Source organism: Nannospalax galili, unplaced genomic scaffold, assembly GCF_000622305.1.
Source record: "Nannospalax galili isolate Female #2095 unplaced genomic scaffold, S.galili_v1.0 scaffold841, whole genome shotgun sequence".
In the NCBI taxonomy this organism is placed as follows: domain Eukaryota; kingdom Metazoa; phylum Chordata; class Mammalia; order Rodentia; family Spalacidae; genus Nannospalax; species Nannospalax galili.
Window position 1 is genome coordinate 170,398 of NW_008345000.1, and position 17,880 is coordinate 188,277.

Here is a 17,880-nt window from a genome sequence, read left to right on the forward strand (position 1 = left end):
TTTATGAGGAAGAACAAATGTTATTTATAGAAGCATAATCTTAAAATAAGTATTAAACATTAATGATCTGGGATATGTTTTATTAATAAAGCATTGAAAAATGCAATCTCATATTCATTGGAATTTCTCTTCCAATGAGAATTCTCATGTGCACACATGAGAAAACTTGGCTGAAGTCTTTATCTACAGTGTAACTTCTCACATTTCCTGAAAGAACTACCTCATTTTAAAGGAATTTTAATAGCAACTTCTCCTAGTGTTACTGCTCACAACAGTCACGAAACTCTACTGAATAATTTAGGAATAATGGAGATTTTTCTCAATCTCGGCAATACTGACGTTTGGAGCACATAATTCTTTGTGGTGGAGTACTGTAGGATATTCAGCAGCATCTCAGCTATTTTGGAATATTGATTGCCTTTCTTTTTATTTTAATATCTTATTATTTTATGTGTATGAGGGTATTACCTACATGTATGTAAGTGCACCGTGTTATGCAATACTCATGGAGATCAGAAGAGGGCATGGGATCCTCTGGAACTGCAGTTATGGACAGTTGTTAGCCACCATGTGGTTAATTGCCTTTCTTTATGGAGTCTTGAACAGGGACATGAGGAGAGAGGCCTATGTAGCTCACTTCCTTCAGGTGCCTCAGTGCAAACACAAATGGCTTATGGTGGGAGTTGAAGTTATATATGCCAAAGGCACACATATACACAGCTGCCTCATCATAGTACAGGAAGACCTGTTCGCACTGATGGACTAGAGCTGGAGGAAACAACAGATACCCCCGCTTCTCTACCAAGCATGAAACAAGAAACACTCCATTTTTCTAGAGGACCGGAGCTCAGCATCTCCGTATCTCGCTGTACTTACAGCAAGCAGTAGAGCACTCTGGGGGAGGGGGGACTCTATGACTTCTTCAGAAAGGCAGAGGCAGCAGCAGGCGATCAGACCAGGGTTTGCGCATATTTCTGTGTCCATAGGTCTGTGTTCATTTATGTTATTGGATGAATTCTTTATCGGTGCCCTGGATGCAAAGAGCAGAGTGAGGCAGCGGCATCCACCTCACTGAAGCTGGACACTACGTTTATTCCCTCCAAACCATCTTCTGCCCAGGAGACTGAAAGATCATTTTAAGAAGCAAGTATGAAGGCTGGGGTGTAGCTCAATGCAAGAGTGCTTGCCTGGCACTCACAAAGTCCTGGGTTTAATATCCAGAACCACACCTCACTAACCCTGCATCTGTTAAGGAAATTAAATTTGTAGCTAAAAGTCTAAACAAAGAAATTAATATGATCTCGTCACTCTTCATTTGATTTCCCATGGCACAAAAGCAGTAACAAAATCTAGAAGATGCTGCATGATCTCACGCTACATCATCATTTGGTTATTTGGGGTATTCTTCTCAGTCCTCAGGTCTTACTGGACCACTCTACTTTCCAGTGAGCCTAATTCTTCTTGACTCAGAACTAACTGTCCTCTCTGGAAAACTCTTCTCTCTACTTTGCTTAACTAGTGCATAATCATTCCCTACTCCTTCCTGAGAGTGTGGTCCCTGTTTCAGATGCTGAGTATGTGGTATTATTTTCCTTTGCTGCATTAGCACTGTTCTAATTATATATCCATGTGTGATTACTGTCTTCTTTCCACAGGACTATACATTTCATGAGAGTAACCTATCTGTTTTGTTTACTGTTTGTTCCCAGTGCTAAATATGTTCATTGCCTAGCACAGTACAAGGCCACAAACTTTCCTGGAAGGAAATACAAGGGAGAAAGAGAGAAGGCGTTAAAGGGAAGAGGGAAGAAGAAAGGAAGAAAAAGAAAGGTGGAGACAAGCAGGAATGAAGCGTGGAGGCCCCTGGGGCTGGAAGAGAGCTAAAAGCTTAGGAGTGACTCTTACTTGAGGACCGGATATTCAAGGGCAGAAACTGAACATCAGAGTTTTGTCCATGGGATAATGGTGAGTTCAAACCAGAGAAGCAGGTCAAAATTGGTCATAAGGGCAACGGGGGTCTGAGGTGAGTATTAGGCATAGAGCAAAACGGGAAAAGCAGGAAAGGCAACGGTGACTGGAAAATAATCTGAGCATACTCAAGAAACAGTAGAACAAAGCTACTGGCTAGGGTTGTTTTTCTTATTAGCTGCTATGAGTGGGCAAAGAAAGATTAAAGGAACAAAGGCCACCCACAGTTGCCAAATGGGTACAAATATTCAAATAAATTAATATTGTTGGGTATAAACAATTTTTTATCATGAGTGTGGTTATAGCAGGTTTACTAAGAAGAGTACATTACATTTGAGATCGTATAGGACCATGGTCCCTGCCTCCACACTAGAGCTAAGAGACTCGTCCAAACACTCAGCTGGCCCTTACCATCTCTACATCTCTATGACATCTTCTTTAGAAGTTCAACATTTTGAACCAACATCACCAATCTCTTAACTCATATATGATCTCATGTACTGTCCCTCCTTGAACACCAGCTCCTGAGAACAGGGAAAGTATCCACTTCATTTTCTTATCTCCTACTGAGTCTAATACAATGAGTTCAAACAGCAAGTTCTCAAAAAGTATGAATACTGCTATTTCTTAGGTCCTGGGAATAATTAGTTCAATTGTTAACTTCTTGAGGAAAACTTTTTAGTCCTGAATTCCTTCTGAAAACACAAAGAAGTTGGGCTACATAATTTCTAAGACATTTCCAAACTGTAACAATTAGGGTAATGATAAATTGCATTTGTGTGTGTGTGTGTGTGTGTGTGTGTGTGTGTGTCTATATCTGTCTGTGTCTGTGTGTCTGTCTTGTGTCTGTGTATCTTACTGGCACAAAAATGTCATGATGAGACTCATTATTTTAAAGATTGTATTTGACAAGTTGATTGCTTTAAGTATATAGGCACACTGCTCAGTATGTCTGTGAGGGCATTTGCAGAGAGTGATAGCTAAGAAGGGAAATCTTGTCCTGTGTGTTGGTGGCACCATCCCGTAGGCTGGGGTCCCAAGTGGAATAAAGGGAGAAAAGGAGGCAGCCCAGGGCACAGGCTTCTCTTTCAACTTCCTGCTCATCTTGGTGTGAGCTGCTATGCTCCACCCTGCCCTTCCCACTAAAATGGACTGAACTTTCTGAAACCGAAAGTAAAAATAATCTTTCTTCCCATAAGTTATTTGGCTCAGGTATCTTGTCACCTTAATGAAACAAAATATGTTTTATAACTTATTATTTCTAATATGTCACTGTGTACACAGTGGAAATTAAAGAAGTATTTCGTGAACTGAGTCCAATATAAATGTATTTAAGTTGAGAAGAGGCATATAGATGATGTGTTTCTAAAACTTACTGTAATTTTTTGGGAATTTAGCCCTTATTAAAATACACAAGAGAAAATGTTATTAAATAATTTCCAAGGTAAATTTTACAGTCTTTGGAATCATTTTGTAACATAATAACGCTTTAATTTAATCCGTTAGTTTAAGTTTCACATTTTTACTGACAATAGGGAAACCAGATTAAGTAGCTTATTATTATAAGGGAGCCAATTGACTTAATATTGCTATGGTTTGGAAATAGTTTGAGTGTATCTCCCAAAGTTTCAAGTGTTGGAAACTTGGTATTCACTATGGCAAGGTTAAGAGGTGGTGGAACCTTTAGGAATGGAGTCTAGTGGGAGGTAACTAAGTTGTTGGAGGTATGGACCTGGGAAGGAATTGGGTCCTTTGGGCCCCAATTAGTTCCTGTGAAAGAAGGTTGTTATAAAATAGGCAAAGTGGCCCCTCCTGACTATCTGGTTTCCTGTTTCACCATGGGATCTCTCCTTCTCCCTTATGTTCCTGCCACGATGTGGCACAACCAAGGGAATCCTCACTCAGCATTGGTTAAAGAAATGGACATGTCCAATCTCCAGCTTTTAGCCTCCTAAACTGTGAATAAATCTCTTTGCTTCATACATTATCCAGCATCGAGTATTTTGTTACAGCAACAGAAAAACTGCCTAATACAAATATTGAGTAAATCAGATTTGGCTATTCTTCATATAAATAGTCTTTCTCTCTCTCTTTCTTTCCTTTCTCTCTCTCTCTCACACACACACACTCTCTCTCTCTCTCTCTCTCTCTCTCTCTCTCTTTCTTGTGACTCACATTTCAACTTTGGCCTCCTGCGATTTATGATACCATGAATAAATTTTTCATTTTCATTTTCTCTTCACATCCCTCCCCACTGTTTACCCACATGCCTCACCAGTTTTGAGAATAGGTATGTTTCCCACAGTGTTTGGATCATCCACAATTCCTAGCCTCTTCAAAAGGTCAGTCTTTGCTTGTAGCTTTGGTATGAGCATGCTGGAAGTTGACACTTCCCCAGCTGAGAAGCAATAGGTCACCCTTAAGGTAGGATTCAAGGAAGGGACCTCTCCTGCCTCTTTCACTTTCCCTAAAAATCTCAGTTGCCCAAAACTTTATCATAAATACAGTGAAAAAATTAAGAGAAGTGATGGCTATTCTCACTAACCATTTTACCTTCCAAAGAGTATACTTCCTTGTTATAAACAGAGGCAAAGCAGAACTTATTACTACATATAATGAGAATAAGGTAGAAGACCATTTTTCTTTGGGGCCTGGTTTACATGTCTGGGGGGTGTCAACTGCAGTGACAAAAAGGACTCCCACAAATGAGCCCGAATAATCCATAAATTAAAAAGAAATCAGTGTCATCCCATGGCCTATAAATCTTGCTCCCACTCAATTCCCAAATCTTCTTTGCCTACAGATAACATCTCACTTAAACTTGTTCAAAGAAAAGACTCAACGGTGACAAGTATTTTTCATGGTAGGAATAGAACAGGTCAGTTGACCCCTACATTCTATAATTACACTAGAAGCTCACATCTTGTTGAGGATCTCGGTGAGAACTCATTCCCTCTCACTGTAGTATGATCAGGAGTCAATGGTACCTGTTCTTTGAGAAGTCCTGACTACCTGGTGGGACTGAATCACACACATGAAAAATTTCAGATTAAATTCATCTTTACACATGGCTATTTCCTAGAAATAAAGACAGAGTTTAATCCAAACAAATAGATCTGTGGAATAATTAAGGTATCAATAATTGACACGGTCAAGGTATAGTCACTAGTAATGGGTTTTAGGACTTAGCAATATAAAAATAGCAATATATATGGTGAAACAAGTCATCTTTTATATATTCGACAAGGCAGGATCCCCTGAACTAAGCAAGCCTTAGAGGCCCGGAATTCACTAAGACCAGGTGTTAGAACTGAGAGATCCGTCTGCCCCTGCCTCTCGAGTGCTGGGACTAAAGGCGTGCGCCACCCGGCTTACAATACCTATTAAGCAGTTCTTCAAGGCTTCTCCATAGTCTGGACCAGAGGCCAGTTAAATTGAGGGGCTTGATAAATATTCTAAATGAACGAACATACTTAGTCCCCTTGTTTTCTCTTTAAAAAGTTCAGCACGGTAACATATTCAAGATCTTTGATGAGCCCCACTAGAGACCACTTTTTCAAACTCCTCCAGCTACGAAGATTCTCTATGTTGTCAACAGTTTAATCAAAGGTGTCTCCAAAGATTTTTCCTCCTGGTCCCACGTCTCGAACCAAACGCCCCCTCCCCCCAACTCTCCCTCTTGGGATGAGTAAAGCATGATGTGATGCAGATTAGTTCTCAGTAAGATACAATGCAGTCTGAAACTGAGTAAGAGCTCAAATTCTCATTCGTCAAGGAAGACACGGGCTCCCGAACATCTAGGGCCACAGAAAAAAGCTGCCATGGAAACCTGAGTATCAGCAAAAAATCGCCGTGCGGAACCAGAAGGCAGCGGGCAAGGGGGCCGAGGGACACAGAACAGCAAAGGACGGAGGGCGCACTAACAGTATTTCAAGTACGAGGAAGAGAAAAAGCCCGGTCTGAAAGGGCAATGGGGGAGGACTACAGCGCCAAAAGCTCCCTGGGCTTCTCAGGCCTCGCCACTCGCGCGGGCGTTCCACGGGCCCGTAACTCTGCTCTTTGACCTCTCGCCCCACCCCCTTCCTCTTCAGCGGCCGCCAAGCGGTCTTCCGGTGGTGTAAAGGCGGTTCCGGTTCACGGAGGTTCCCGGGTTTTGCGTTCCGCGCCCGGCCGGAAACTCCTTTGCCTAGCAGCCGGTTCCGGTTCGGTGAGTGGCGGCGGGAAACTGGGGGAGGGGTGAGGATGGAGGGAGACTGGGCCGGGAGGCTGCGTCTGACCGGGCCTGCCGGCCTCCGCTGGGCTGAGCGGAAACGGGGACCGCTGTGGGCACAGCGCCTTTTCTTCCGCCCCGCCCCCTGGGACCACCTCCACTCCCCCTGCCGCTCTGCGGCGGCTGTCTGGCCCCGGGCTGGTAGTGGGGCTTGCTGAGGCCGCCGCCTTGGGCCTCTTTCTCTAGAGCCGCGGAGAAACCCTGTCCCTCCGGTTACCGTAGGCGGGTCTCGGCGCCCGGCTCCACTTTCCTGCGGAGACGAGGCGGGTTTGGGGTTCCGGGAGTTTCCCGCCAGAGCAGGGTCCTCTCTCCGGGGAGAGCGGTGTTCCCCTGGGAGCTCGCTTTCTATCGCGCCTGCTTCCCGTCTCGTCTTCCTTGAGACCTGAATTCTCTCTCTCTGCTTGTGTGTCTCACGTAAACAATTCGCCAACTCTTTACCCTGTGGTATTTCCCCGAGATGGGATATCGCTAGTGCCACCACCAGAAAGAACCGTCTGGAGCTCCTGCACAGGTTATGAAAAGCCCCCTCACTGCCACAGTTTGCTTACCTGGCGCATCGCCTCCTGGTAATTGTCTTGACCCGTCTCTTTCTTCGTAGACCCCCAACGTGGTCTTTCTGGATGTGTGCCCGGTTTCCCTTGTCTTGAGCCTGGCGATTTCTGTTTATCAGTGTCTCTACAGTGTGTTTTCCTGTCGTGTTGGCAGTAACTTGCTCCTTTATCACTTTCAAGTGAGACTTGTTACAATCCTTTAGTTCGCGTTATACTGACTGTATAACACGAGGGTGGTGATTCTCGTCAATTTCTATAGAAGCCTTTTATAGTCTGCCAACTATTTGACTTGGGATTTGGGTTGTAATTGGACGTTCTGGATGAAGTAAATGGCATACAGGTATTCTTCATAAAGCTCATTTTTATTAAGGACTCCAGCTGATGTGTGGATTGCACTGCCTTTGAAGTGCACTTGGCACCTTAAAGAATCTTAACCTTCCAGTTAGATTGCCCACCGTTGGTCCCTTTTAGAAAGCGTCCTTCATTGTTCCCTGATTTCGTTCATTTTCCTGACTTCAAAAGTGGTTTATCCTAATACCAAGTCTTAGAGCGAGTGGATGGGTATACAAACAGGTTCTACCGCTTGTGGCCAAGGTGATGTAATTCTTTTCTTCCGGTGACTTCCATTTCTCTTACCAGTTGTACCAGCTTTATTGTAGTGCTGTATCTGTAGATCTGTCTTCTCTTAGAGAGTCAGCTTCTTAGTGTCAAAGGCTAGCTCTTCATCTTTGTACCCAGTACCCCACATTTAGTACGATAAATGTAGGCATGTAAAGAAGTTAAATACTGTTAGAGATGCAGAATATTAAGGTTCTGAGGATACTAGAGTCTAATTAGGGAGATATTACATGTAAAATACTATGGTGGGGGGAACCTGAACATACAATGATACTGTAAAAGTTGTGTCATATGTGAAATTGTTTTCCAAAACTCACAGTAGAGTTTTCACATAATCACTTCTCATATTGTCAGTTGTTTTCTCCACATCTTGATCCTGGATACAACTAACTGTATAGATCTTCTTCTCAAAATATATTTTCTAGTAGCTTCATCGTCTCCCTAAACGTTAATTTTTACAATCACTTCTTACTCTGTAAGCCTGTGTTATATTTTACCACATTCTGTTGCAATCAAGACTTCATCATTTTTTTTTTCAGATTTCCATTTGTGCTTAGCTACTACCCTGATTTGTATTAGTAAGCAATTGCTTATTATGGTCATTCAGTAAATTAAATGACTGATATATTGCTAAGGATCAATTATTAGAATTTGTTCCTTAAAAGAAAAAATTGTCATCTTTGCTAGAATTTGGTGGCGTCTAAGGTTCCTGATCTAGCACTTCATGCAGAATTTTGTTGTTGTTTTTTAAATCTCTTCTCCCAGTGTAAGTGCTAAAGAAAGTCTTGTAAGCACAACAGAGCAGCTAGATGTAAAAGGGTAAATGTGCAACCTCGCTTATCTAAACGTACACATCAGCGAGGACTACCCAGAGCTCACTGGAGATTATTCTTCATGGCCTATAGAAATCTTTGAATGAGGATGTGTGAGTGGATGTGAAGTTGTGTTATGCTTAAAATGGGTCTCTGTTGAAGTTTTGGAATACTTGGGTTCTTCCTTTGCCCCATCTGTGTGATTTCATGGAAGTCATTGAACTTCTTTGAATTCTTATATTTCTAGCTTGTTTTTCCCTTAGACATCTCTCTCAGTAAAATGAAAAGGATATTAACTGGAATTGCTCCACTGGGTACCAGATTATTTATTTATTTATTTATTTATTTATTTATTGCAGCATTTTGCTGTATAGCCCAGGGTAGCCTCAAACTTGAGATCCTTCAGCTTCAGCCTCCCAAGTACTGGATACCAGACTTTTAAATTGGCATTCTTTAAAAATAAGGGGGGGGGGCACCAGTGAGGACAGGGGATGTTAGGATTTAAGGAATTTTTCCCACCTTAATCAAGGAACTGAGGAGTTCTGCCCTATTAAAAGAAGAGAGAAGGTGAAGAGTAGCCTTTAGAATATTGAAACCTAAATCTGAGGCTTCAAAACCCTCTGGGAATCCTCCTTGGCGAGCCCAGGTAATCAGAGAGTTCTGCTTTGTCTGTAGTAATTTTGAGAAAAGCTCAGGCAGCCTTCCTTCTGTGTGCTCTTCATTATTGTGACCACAGAGAATGCCTGTTAACACCAGTCAGTATTTTGAGACCTTAGGAGTGCTGTGGACTTAATGAAGTGCTCATTCTTTTAAAAAATACGGTGATAAGATTATCAGTATAGATACAGGTGAGACTATTACCAACCCGAGTTTCCTCTCCTCGGAAGCCTGACAGAAAGCGTGTGTGCCAAGGTTATGTTAATTGAGACCAAGCAGTTGGACTCTTAACTACCCACCCCCTTCTGGGAAAAGAGGATGTATCGGAAAAGAAAAGAAAGTCTCCTATCTGTAAATTCACTTTCTGCAATTACAGTTACTGTCAACTGTAGTTTGAAAATACATGAAAAATTCTATATTTTGACAGACCACATTCATACAACATTCTACTTTTTATTGGTGGTGTTAATCCCTTAGCCTAATTTATAAATGTTCTTAGATACATGTATGTAGGAAAAGACTTAATATATATAAGACTCACTACCATCTCCAGTTTCAGGCATATACTGGGGGCTCAGAACATCCCCTGCTGCCGAGGGAGAACAAGTACTAGTGTATAAGAAAAGGGGGTTTGGTAAACGGATTTTGTTTTATTTTGCTTTGCTAGTTGGTTCAGTCCCAGGGCTTGAACACGGGGCCTTGCACATGCTAGACAAGGGTTTACCACTGAGTTGTATTTCGACATTTTTAGCATTGATGGATGCGATGAGGGGGTGAGGGAGTACTTTGTACAGCTGAAAGTTTTCCTTGATTGTCCTCAGTAAATCTGTGGCTTTATTTTGGCCACTGAATAAGATCAATGGAAGAGAACTTTTAAAAGTAAGATCATCACGAAGCTATCACTTGCTTAGAAAAAATATTTTTATGGGATAATAGAAAAAGCAGGGGATTAGGAAGAATTTCTAGCTTGTAATTTCATTGCAGTCACTAACTGTATGATTTTATGCATATTACTTGGTCTCCTGGGGTTGGTGCTCCCATCTTACCTCCTGCTTTAATACTCCGCATTCTGTGGTTTGTCTGTCGTTGTTGTTTAGTGCAGTGCAGTTTGCAGCAATATTTGACAGTACCTCAGATCAATTTTATTTTTCACCTTCTTAATAAATCAATAGTCTATCATTTTTCTCCCCTAAGAACATGTGTGTCTCTTCTGTATAGCTTCTTGTTCTGTAATATATGAATTAGATGTTTAACTATGTATTATTTCTGTTTTGTGTCTTTTACAGGATTTTTTATCTTTGGTAAAGTCAGTGATGTGAAAAGACCTGCGATGGGTAAGACTAGCTATAAAGTAACTGTTCAGTCCTTAAGTTACTGTGCTTCCATGTTAGATTTGTGTCTTCATGCATATTAATAATATTACAAGAGATCATAATCCTCGGTATATAATACTGTGTACCAAGCATTATTTTCTTTTGGTTAGTATGTTTACAGAATCATTTAGGATCATTTTCTCATTCATTGTACTGAACAAAACAAATGCACACTATATACCTGTTCTGAATACTTAAAATATGTTCATCCATGTAACTGTTTCAGCCTGCTCTCTACAAGGATACCTAGTATATCTACAAAGTCTAACTATTATTATTGCTATTGTACCAACAAGGAAAGGGAAACCCAGGTAAAGAGACCTGCTTGGAGTGCTTCCATGGAGAGAGGGCAGTTAAATTGCTGCACTTCCAGTCCCTGTGCTGTAGTCCTGTGTCATACTGCCTCCTTATGATAAATAATTTGGGGTAATTTTTATTTCATGTAGCTAGTGAAATTGAGATTTAATGATTGGAACATTTCCCGTTATTTCATCCACCGTATTTCATAGCTGTACAGGAGGTTCACATAGGGACAGGAAGAGTAGCTAATTCAGGAACAAGTTGAAGTAGCCAAATAGTAGGAGTTTGTTCTGTGTTTTTTTTTTTTTTTGGTCTTTTTGAGACAGGGTCTCCCTGTAGCCCCACCTGACCTGGAACTCACTATGTAGACCAGGCTGGCCTTGAACTCACAGAGATCCACCTGCCTCTGCCTCCTGAATGCTGGGATTAAAGGCATGCACCAAGGCGCCTGGCATGTGTTTCTTTTAAATCTGTGTTACCTACTTTCTGTGCTTTTGTTCTGGTTTCCTCCCCCTTCCTCCCTTTTTCTTAGTCTTTCTTCTCCCTCACCTGGTCATACCGTTCCCATTTCTCTCCTTGCTGATATTGGTGTAAGTCACTGAGTTCTCTTAACTCTTGTTTGTTCCTGTTTTAATTCTTTTACAGTAAAAAGAGGTCTCAAAAAATGTTTCTAAATTTAGGATTCTGCCGGGATCTAGTTATTGAGATGATACTTAGTTGTGAATATAAATAAATAAATTCTGCATTTTTACAGAAAAAATTCAAGTAGATAAAAGTTTTTTTAATTATATATTTATTTTTGGTATTGGGGATGTGTGTGGTGCATGCACACATATGTGTAGAATGATCCCATGCACACATAAATGGAGGCCAGAAGAGGGCTTTGGGTGTCTTTATCATTGCCTTTCTTATTCTGTTAAGTCAGGGACTCATACTAAACCAGCAGCTCATGCTTTCCACTGTGTTAGCTGGCTGGCAAGCCCCCAGGATCTGCTGTGTCTACCTCTCAATGCTGAGGTTACAGGCACAGGCAGCCATGTATAGCTTTTTATGTATGTGCTGAGATTTCAAACTCAGGTTCTCATAGCTGCACAGTGAGTACTCCTATCCACTGAGCCATCTCCCAGTTCCTGGTTAAATTTTAAAGCACCTTTTTGGGTTCAAATAGGAAATAAAGCAATGTGAACAGTGTTTTTGAATGGTGAAGCTCCCCCTACTCCCCTTTTGTTATTGTTGGTTTGTGTGGTTTGGGGTTTTTGTTTGTTTGGTTGGTTTTGTTTTTTGAGACAAAGTTTCCCTGTAGCCCCAGCTGGAACTACTATGTAGACCAGGCCAGCCATGATCTCCCAGAGGTCTGCCTGCCTCTGCCTCCCAAGGTATGCACCACTATGTGTGCCCCATCCCCTCTTAAGAAAATAGTGATAGGGTTTGCTGTGCTGTCCACACTGACCCTGAACTTCAGGGCTCAGATAATCTTCTTTCTGCTGCTCAGGCAGCTGGGACTCCCAGAGCATGCTTTTGTGTTCAATGTCCCATTTTTTAATGTATAAATGTCTTATACCTAAAAAAACTTTCCTTTGGGGGAAATTTTACTATTTCAAAAAACTTTCAGTCAAGCAGATTTTATTTGTCTATAAGTTTTGAACTTGTTAGATGATGTCAGACAATTCCAAATGAACCAATTTCTGCATATAGTCTCCTTCTGACGGTGATATTTTGAGATTTAGTGCCAAAGATTAGCTATGAAGAAGGGATTCTATTTGACTTTAGAATTCTTTGAGAATCATTTTTATGAAGTGAAAAGATTGGCTCCGAGAAAACATTGAAGAGTTATATGACTGGAGGTAACCTGGACTCTTTCCCTAGATGATATTGCTGATGGGGTGAAGATGGATGCTGGAGAAGTGACTCTAATGAACCACAATTCCACCTTCAAATCCCGTGTCCTGTCGCAGTCAGGTTTTCCAGAGGACCAGCTTTCACTTTCTGACCAGCAGGTTAGGAATAATTTTATTCCTTTAAGTAACTGATTATTTTGCTCATTGTAGTTTTTCATCTGATATAGTTTGAATGCTACACTAAAAAAAATCCAAGTATTTATGTGAACTCTTTAGAATCAATGATTTTAGTATTCTGAATTCTGCTTGATTTAAGATAAGACAAAACAGACTATATATGAATTGAGAATGATATCTTTTAGAAAATTCTCATTTCTCTGAATATTACAACTATTAACATATAGATCATTTTTCTTTTTAAACTGGGTTTTCAAATTACTGAGTATTAACTTGAGGGAGAGGCATAAATACACAGCTACTCTTGAGTATATTTTATTAAGCTTAGTTTTTCAAGGTCTGACCCAGAACCAGCAGCTTGCTTGGGAGCCTGGTAAAAATGTAGACTCTCAGGTATCACTCCTGCCACTGAAACAGAATCTGCATTTTAAAAGGACGCCTGACTGATTTATATGCACATTAAAATAAGGGGAGCACTGTTGAGATAGCAGTCTTGGGCGGTGAGATGACTCAGTGGGTAAAAGTGTTTTCTGCCAAACCTGATGATCTGAGTTCAATCCCTGTGGCCCACATGATAGAAAGAGTGAACTGACTCCCTCAAGTTGTGGTCTGACCTACACACACACACACACACTTTGGCGTGTACATGTGCATGCACACTCACACAGATGTTTTTCTCTTGAGGCAAGGTCTCACTATGAGGCTCTAGCTGTCCTGGAACTCCCAATATAAACCAAGCTGGCCTTGAATTCACGGAAAGCCATCTACTTCTGCCTCCAGAGTGCTGAGATTAAAGGCACACACCACCACACCTGGCCATAAATAGGTGCAATTTAAAGAAAGAATTAAGAAAAAAGAAAGCAGTCTTGCTCAGCAGGAAAGCCATTTATAATTTGAGAGAATTCTTTGCTTTGTAAATCTGTTTAAGCATAGCAGGGTAGGCACAAAATATCTGAAGTGCTCATCCCTCATAATCATTTAGGTACTGAACATATATTTACATTTTACATTTGTATTAGGACTACAGCACCACTCCTCATTAAGAATTATCTCTGTGAGCCCAGCATGGTGATGCACGCCTTTAATCCCAGCAGGGGCAGAGGTGGAAGCAGGTGGATCTATGTGAGTTCAAGGCCAACCTGTTTTACACAGTGAGTTCCAGGCCAGCTGGGGCTACAAGGAGACCCTGTCTCAAAAAGACACCCCCTCCCCCAAAATTATCTCTGTAACGTTTTCAAAAGAATAAAAACCAAGTTGATTTTCTTAGGTTCTGTAATACATGTTACAACCCATTTTCAGATAGGATATATCAAATGCAATTTTTTTTGGGGGGGTGGGTCTTTGAGGCAGGGTCTCCCTATTCCTCAGCTAGCCTGAAACTCACTCTGTAAACCAGGGCGGCTTCCATCTCACAGAGATCCTCTTGCCTTTGCCTTCTGAGTGCACCACCACAGCTGGCCTGACGAATGTTCTTTTAAATCATATAGCACCTCATTTTTCCCCTTAAATCTGAATAACTTTATCAGATTGTCTGTTTTCATTAGTATGTAGCTTATTTATGATATAGTAGATATATATATATATTATATTGAATTGCAAAATATGTCACAACGCAGTTTAGTGATTTTTAAAAAACAAAAATACATGTTTTACTCCATTATTGTAAAAAATATTATTTAAGAAAATAATCCCCTGTTTTGTTTAGATTTTACCTTCCAGGCAAGAAAATCTGGACCGATCTTTTACATGTTCCACAAGAAGTGCAGCTTATAGTCCAAATTATTACCCAGGTATGATATGTTACTTGTAATCAAGTCACTTGACATCTTTCAGATTTTGTAATGGCAAATATTTTGTGTTTACCAGCTCTAAAAGTGAAAGCATTGCTGAGGGTAGGAAATATGTTTGGTGATAGACTTGCCTGCTGTGCTGAAAGCCCTGGGTTTGAGCTCTAACAGCACCAAAAAGTAAAGACATTATCAAAAGGAAAATGCATTTTATCCATTAAACATCATTTTAATAAGCTTTTTATGTATATGTATTTGGTTGCTATAATAGTTTGGATTTAGTCTCAACCAAATATTGGCTTTTTTGAGGAGAGGTCTTTTTTTTTAATCTAGTCTCCTTTTCTACTAGCAGCCTTTATGACGGTAACACAGCTTTGATTCTTTTAAAGCTGTGTAATAGAAAAGGTATTTGTTTCATATTGATTTAAACCGTACAACTGGTTTATTTCTCTTCTTGCAACAATGAACCTGAAAATTTATTTCTCCCCCGAGTTTGTCCCTCCCATCAGGGCAGGAGATACTGGCTCCATGTTTCCAGCTAGCACCTGCCACAGCCATGTGCTTGCATATTCAAGGACTTTCCTGTTTGACTTGTGATCCATGACAGAAGTCAGCATTTTCTAAGTGATTCCTATCTCTGGCCGCCTCCTTGTCTGCCCCCTTCCTCAGGTTTAGACTTCTAGCAGTATTCTGCCTCTTGACTTGGGAAACTAAGGTTTTGTTGGTTAGCCTCTGGGCATTCTGGCTCAGGAAGATTACCATGGTCTTCTTAGATGTTTTCACTGTGCATTATTCCCAGTTGCCACAAGTACAGGAATGATAGGAATACTGCTTAATCTACATAACATGAAATCTTTTTAATAAGGGTGAACATGATAAATATGAAATAAATATGCACATAATAATTATTATTATTTGGCTTCCTCAGGATTCTTTGTCAGCAAGATGAGCGCTCCTCCCCTAAAAAGACGTTAGTATGATGTTCTTTTAGATTTATTTTATATTTAAATGTGATTTATTTAGATGTGTGGTACTTTACCCTGGCAGTGGATTTCCCCTTGGAATGTGCAGGGACCTCTATATAGTATGTGTGGATAATTTCTGTAGTGAAAAAACAATTAACTCAGAAAGTAACTCTATGGCCATTATTAAAAAGGCCTTTTTTGGTGAACAAAGAGCCTGATATCTGATAGCTCATTATCACTCTTGTAGTAGTTAATGAAATCAAATCGATATTTACATTTGAATCAGGCTGTGTTTGCTTGTTATTTAATATGCCAGTTTACCATTGGATAGGATTCTTCCGTTGGGTTTTAAATGATTGCTTCATAATAAACAGTTGAATACAAAATTAGACTTGATCCCCCTAACTAAAAACCAAGTCTTATTTAACTCAGCTCTATTTGACCTCTTCTAGTTTTTATTTGTGTATTCATTCATGGCATACTTTGTATGATTTGACACATAAAATCTTTTTAACTCAAAGTTTGTAGTTTTTGTCTATTCACATACTGTTCCTCATTTTTTTTGTTTTCTGTTGATTTTTAATCTGTGGCATCCTTATGCACAGCCACAGTCCCTCGTGAGCAGTTCCAAAAACCAAAAAGCTGTAAAAAAAACATTTTTTTCATAACTCATTTGACATTAAGACCTACATGAGCTAGCTTGAAGATTTTTGTATTTAGTCCTGCCTTGTCCCTGTAAATATGAATGCTTATTCACTTTGCTGCATATGCCATGGTTATGTTCAGAGGGCTGTTCTAGATTATTCTTCTGAATTTTATGTAGCGTAATAGATTATCCTTTGAAATCCCAAAGTTTTTAAAATGTAGTTGGATGTTAAAGCTCCATGATTTGGGGTAACGGCCCCGTGTTTTATTTACTGTGTTGTTTCTCCTAGGTCTTGGATCCACTTTACCTTTATCATCTTCACCCATTATTAGTAGCATGACTTTAAAACATTTTTACACTTTTTCTTTTTGATTTCAATCGAGTCTTAATATTGATGAAGAATATATCTGAGATCACCTCACGTCTCCTTGTGTTCTTTTTTATTTAGTTAGTTATTTTTATTTTATGTGTATGAGTGTATTCCTTGCATGTAGGTAAGTTCACCCATGTTATGCAGTGCCTGCTAAGGTCAGATCCCCTAGACTGGAGTTAAGGATGGTTCGCAGCCACCATGTGGGTGCTGGGAATTGAATCCAGGTCCTCTGCAAGAGCAGCCAGTGCTCTTAACCTCTGAGTCATCTCCCCAGCCCCGAAATCTCATGTTCTGGACTGTGGCAAGATTTGAGCAGATTCTTGGTCCTAGATTTCTACTTAGTCATATAATTTTTAAGAGTCACAGTTTTCCTGTGTTTGTCTTCATACTGCAAGTTATTCCCCATACCAAAAATCTTACACTAAAGTTTATCTGTCTCTTGAATTTATAACATTTTTAGGAAGCTAAAGGTATTTCATGATAGTTCTGTGTGCATGACAGTGATTAGAGAAAAGTGACAGTGAATAATAAAGTTGTGCTGACATGGGAATACTGAGCTGTCTCTTAGACTCATTCTCTGCACTGCTTGAAGCGGAGGATTTGAATCTGTCTCAGATTTCATCTAGTCCCTGATTAAAACAAGCTCATGGTGTGTCACAGAGCTCTAAGATGCTTCTTAATAATCAGAATTTTAAATCTATAAAGCAAAGAATCTATATACTTTTTCTCTTAAAGCTACTTTGGGGACTAGGGATCTAGCCTGGAAGTAGAATGCATGTCTAATATACATACACAATGCCCAGGGTTTGATCCCTAGCACCAAACAAAAATAAAAACTACCTTTACCATGTACTTTTAAAAACTTCTTTTCTTTGCTATACCCATTTTAATTCATCACAAGTCCTAAGAATTTAGTCTCTGCTGTCTCCTTTGGATATAGTCACCTTTAGCCTAGCCCACAAATGGGGCTAGGTGTGGATCGTCAGGTTGCCTGCCTTAGTCTTCCCACCGGGCCACTGTTGCTGTTCATCTACTGCTTTGCCACACTCTCTTCCACCAGAATGAAAATGCGTAGGAAAGTCCAAAATTTAGAATATAGGCTTTGGAACTTCAGATTATTTTATCGCATTTATCTCTTAAAGCCTTTTGAAAATCTGTTTCTCATGTCTATTTAGGAGGAATTGACTTTTTAAAAAAGAATTGTTTAGAAAGCAGGAAATGCAACACTTTACTTACTAAGTGATGGTTAGGTTTCAAAATCCTCGGTTTCATGAACACAGTGGAAGAATTTAAAACATTTTAGTCCTAAACAACAACCAAAAATAAATAAATTATGATGGAAAGAAATGAATTTTTTGTGTTTTGAATTTATCAATATCTTTGGAAAAATACGTTAAATTAGGTTACCAAGCAAACATTTAGTAGGTCAGTTTATTGAAAGTCCTAATACTATAACTAATAAATCCTAATGTTAACAGTAAAAAATTAATGGTTACCTTCATAGTAAGTGATTATCTGACACTTTTTTTTTTTTTTTTAGTTTTA

At 39.9% G+C, this 17,880-nt stretch overlaps 1 protein-coding gene across 5 annotated transcripts in view; it reads left to right on the plus strand.

Moving 5' to 3' along the window:
* The first annotated feature begins 5,892 nt into the window (after window positions 1–5,892).
* The window catches only part of Senp1 (SUMO specific peptidase 1), a 69,736-nt gene continuing 57,748 nt past the window's right edge, over window positions 5,893–17,880 (plus strand). The window contains exons 1-6 of one of the 5 annotated variants that reach the window (XM_029567445.1): window positions 6,189–6,804; window positions 8,749–8,865; window positions 10,163–10,210; window positions 12,416–12,546; window positions 14,270–14,354; window positions 15,280–15,321. In XM_029567445.1, the coding sequence (XP_029423305.1) occupies window positions 10,207–10,210; window positions 12,416–12,546; window positions 14,270–14,354; window positions 15,280–15,321 (262 nt within the window). In that variant the 5' untranslated portion in view covers window positions 6,189–6,804; window positions 8,749–8,865; window positions 10,163–10,206. The other 4 variants (XM_029567444.1, XM_017800178.2, XM_017800180.2 and 1 more) reach the window with 4 other exon arrangements.